Source organism: Meleagris gallopavo, chromosome 1 (genome assembly GCF_000146605.3).
Source record: "Meleagris gallopavo isolate NT-WF06-2002-E0010 breed Aviagen turkey brand Nicholas breeding stock chromosome 1, Turkey_5.1, whole genome shotgun sequence".
NCBI lineage: Eukaryota > Metazoa > Chordata > Aves > Galliformes > Phasianidae > Meleagris > Meleagris gallopavo.
The window spans coordinates 82,896,063-82,899,283 of NC_015011.2; the positions used below are offsets into that span (position 1 = coordinate 82,896,063).

Here is a 3,221-nt window from a genome sequence, read left to right on the forward strand (position 1 = left end):
TGGACTAATGTTCACTTCAAGTCTTATCTCAGAACCACACTAAAAGGTTTTAACTGAGCATAAATGGCTTTAAAACTCTCCTTAGCAATAAAAACAAAAGGAGAATAAATATTCCATAAATATAAGCTATAAATTCAGAGCTCTAACTAGGATGTATTACAAACAATCAAGTTCAAACTTACAGCACAAGTGGCCAATGCTCTTCATCTGTCACCTTTCTTTTAAATGAGTGTCATCCATGCCTACCACGAATAAGAGAGCTGCCTGAGCTGCCTGGAGTCCAGCAATTGTTCCACCGCTATTACACACGCATTTAGGTTTTCTACACCTGTTTCCTACAGCTGACATGAAACACACAACTCACAGTAGGTTGATAAGATCTATTACACAACAGGTGGACAATACAACAGATACAACTTCTTACACTTTTTGTTTAGATTAATTCAAAATGAGTACCAACACAAATACATCTAGACAAAGGCTGATAATTCTTTTATACAGTGATTTAACATTTCAGCACTGAAACAGGTAACATTCAGCAAATGCTATTAAAATAGATCCTGGAAAGAAGCCATGCTTGCTGGCTGTTGATCCTGATATGTGGCATCACACAAGCCAACTTGGCCACGTTCACCCAGCACTGCACTCCAGTAAGCATACCCAGCTCAGAGGAAAACACTGAACAAAAATGTGCACGACAGCAAAGTCCAGCTGTGGACTGAAGCAGCTTTGCCTGTGAAAGATATTGCCACAAAACAGACAGAACTGCTCAAGAATCTCTACTCAATACTTCCTGGCATATCAAGCAAAGGGTTAGCCTCCAAACTTGAAATAGTGAATGGGGGAGATATGGTCTATCACAGATTTGTTAAAGAAAATGATTTCAACTTAAGTGGAAAAAAATACTGAAGCATCCAACACATTACCCACTGACTCTTCTCACTCCTCTCATACAAGGAAGACAAACTTGTTAAGGAGTCACCACAGAGTAAGTAAAGAACACAAATCAACTGAGAATGAACCAATGCAACAATTTTAAGTCATGCCAATATTCCCCACAAAGTGGAGCATCTAAAAAGCAATTACTGTCACTGAGTAGTTAAAACACATTCCATCCAAACTATAAGCCATAATGACAACTTTGGTAACGAACAGATGCAATATGGTTTTCTGACCTTAATCAGAACATCCATAGATACATTTTTATCATCAATGCTTAATTGGTACAAGAATACCAGCTCACTGTACTGTTGAGGAGCTAAGCTTATAAAAGAAGCTATGTCAAGACTCTTGGAGCTTTTCCCAATATAGCACCTGTGCTAAGGGCTTCTGCCAACACGACGCCAGTCGCAGTCGGCCACTACATCTATGCCAGGAGGCTCCTGTAGCACAGACACAACCTGGAGAAAAATGTGAGGCTTCTGCAGCAGGTAAAAGAAAAGCTTCAGCTGCATGCAAAATAGTAATAAGTGCAAATAAAGAACAAAGATGACTTTAGATACTTTTAAAGAACAGAAAAAAAAAATCGAGGTTGTGTCTTCAGAACCAGCAAATGGAGCAACAAATGCATGCGGAGGCTGATTTAAATAAATTCTCAGGGAAAAAAAATAAAATCTAAGTGCTAAGTTGCATACATAAGCAAAAGAATAGTTACCAGACAAACAGGTACTCACATCTGTCGGTAGCCCATCCATTACTGACCAGTGTCTTTTCTAAAGGACTTTCCACTTATGTTTAAGCTGTGAAATGAACTACTGACGCTTAATCACCATACAGATCTGTATTCAAAATCTGACTTATCCCAACTTATCAGAAAGGTAGAACAATACAATGCAGAGCAGGTAATTAATAAGTAAAGCATTTGCAAAGATTATATTTTGAATCAAGAGTCCTACCAATAGTATCCATAACTAATAAAACACATGTCGAAACATCACATCTACATGACATCATATATTTGGAGATGATGAACAGGAAGGCAACACTTTCCACACATACAGAGGGAAGCAGCTGCCACATTAATTGTTCTGCAGCAGCCATATTTAGACCAGCTAGTCCACTGTCATATGTAATCAGGCAAATCTGATACCATCTTCTTCTGCTTTCCTAAGTAATGTTCATCATTTCGTTGCACTACACAATGACACTCATCAAGTAACTGTTAGATGCACAGAGTCCAACAGTAAGTTATTTTGGGGAGCAATTTGAAAGAGGCAGACACTCAATGTTTCAAACCAAAAAAGCAGTTTACATAGAAGATACTTCTTGCTTCACATTCAACAACAGAATGACTACAAACTACTTGACAGTATACACTGAAATCCAGAAATACAATCAAGTAATGCAGAGCTAATGTACACTAACAGAAAAGTCACTGTTACTGAACATAGTGCCCAGGTAGCCTGAAAACTGGAGCTCGCCTGTAGTAAACACTCTGTCATAGAAGCACCAGGTGTCGTTTGCAGCCTACTACAACAAAGTAGTCCTCTCTGTATCGCTGGCTCAGAACAAATCATTATACCCAAGTGACTGCCTCCAGGTCCAGCAAAGGTTTTATAGCTCACTGCAGTTCTATCATGGTCTATCTGTCACCTTCTCCACCATTCCTTTGTGTTCCCGTCACTGCCTGACCATCACTTGCCGAACATTAACCTTTATCACTGAAGTGTTAAGGGTTAAAAATTACCTTTTCCTATCTCCTAAACAGTTTTCTCACTGATACACAGACCAGCACAGACTATCTAGGTCGTTTACAGAAATGAAAGGAGAGAAGAAAAAAAGGAATACCTTAATGGGATTTACTTAACAATGGCAGTGTGGCTCTAAGCTAGCTCCAGTCAGCTGAGTTTAAAACTAGCTGCTGTATGCCAACAAGAACTTCAACACAACTAAAACAAGAGCACTGATTACTCTCCTACTCAAGCAGGCTGCCAGATGTAACACTGTAGGTGTGCTTACCAGCTGTAACTTTCCCCCAGCACCACACGAGTGTCACAGAACACGGCTGAAATATCTCCCACAGACAGGTACACAAGAGAACTGCGCATCTGATTCGGACTTCGATTATGAAGCCGCCCTTCAACTTTTGAGGAGTTTTACCTGAAAACCCTCAGCAAAGTCACGCACGGCAGGATAAACGCAAGCTTCGACAGCATTTCTATTAAGGCTAACCCTGGCCCGGCCGTTAGGCACGACGCCTGTCCCCTCCCCCCCTACCCCCA

At 40.3% G+C, this 3,221-nt stretch overlaps 1 protein-coding gene across 1 annotated transcript in view; it reads right to left on the bottom strand.

The window, feature by feature from the left end:
* TOMM70 (translocase of outer mitochondrial membrane 70) overlaps positions 1 to 3,216 on the bottom strand; it is a gene marked incomplete at its 5' end in the record, with an annotated part of 20,725 nt that extends 17,509 nt beyond the window's left edge. Inside the window, one exon of the mRNA XM_019611876.1 lies at positions 3,100 to 3,216. Coding sequence (XP_019467421.1) covers positions 3,100 to 3,216 — 117 coding nt within the window. The remainder of the gene's footprint in view (positions 1 to 3,099) is intronic.
* Between the last annotated feature and the right edge of the window lie 5 nt (positions 3,217 to 3,221).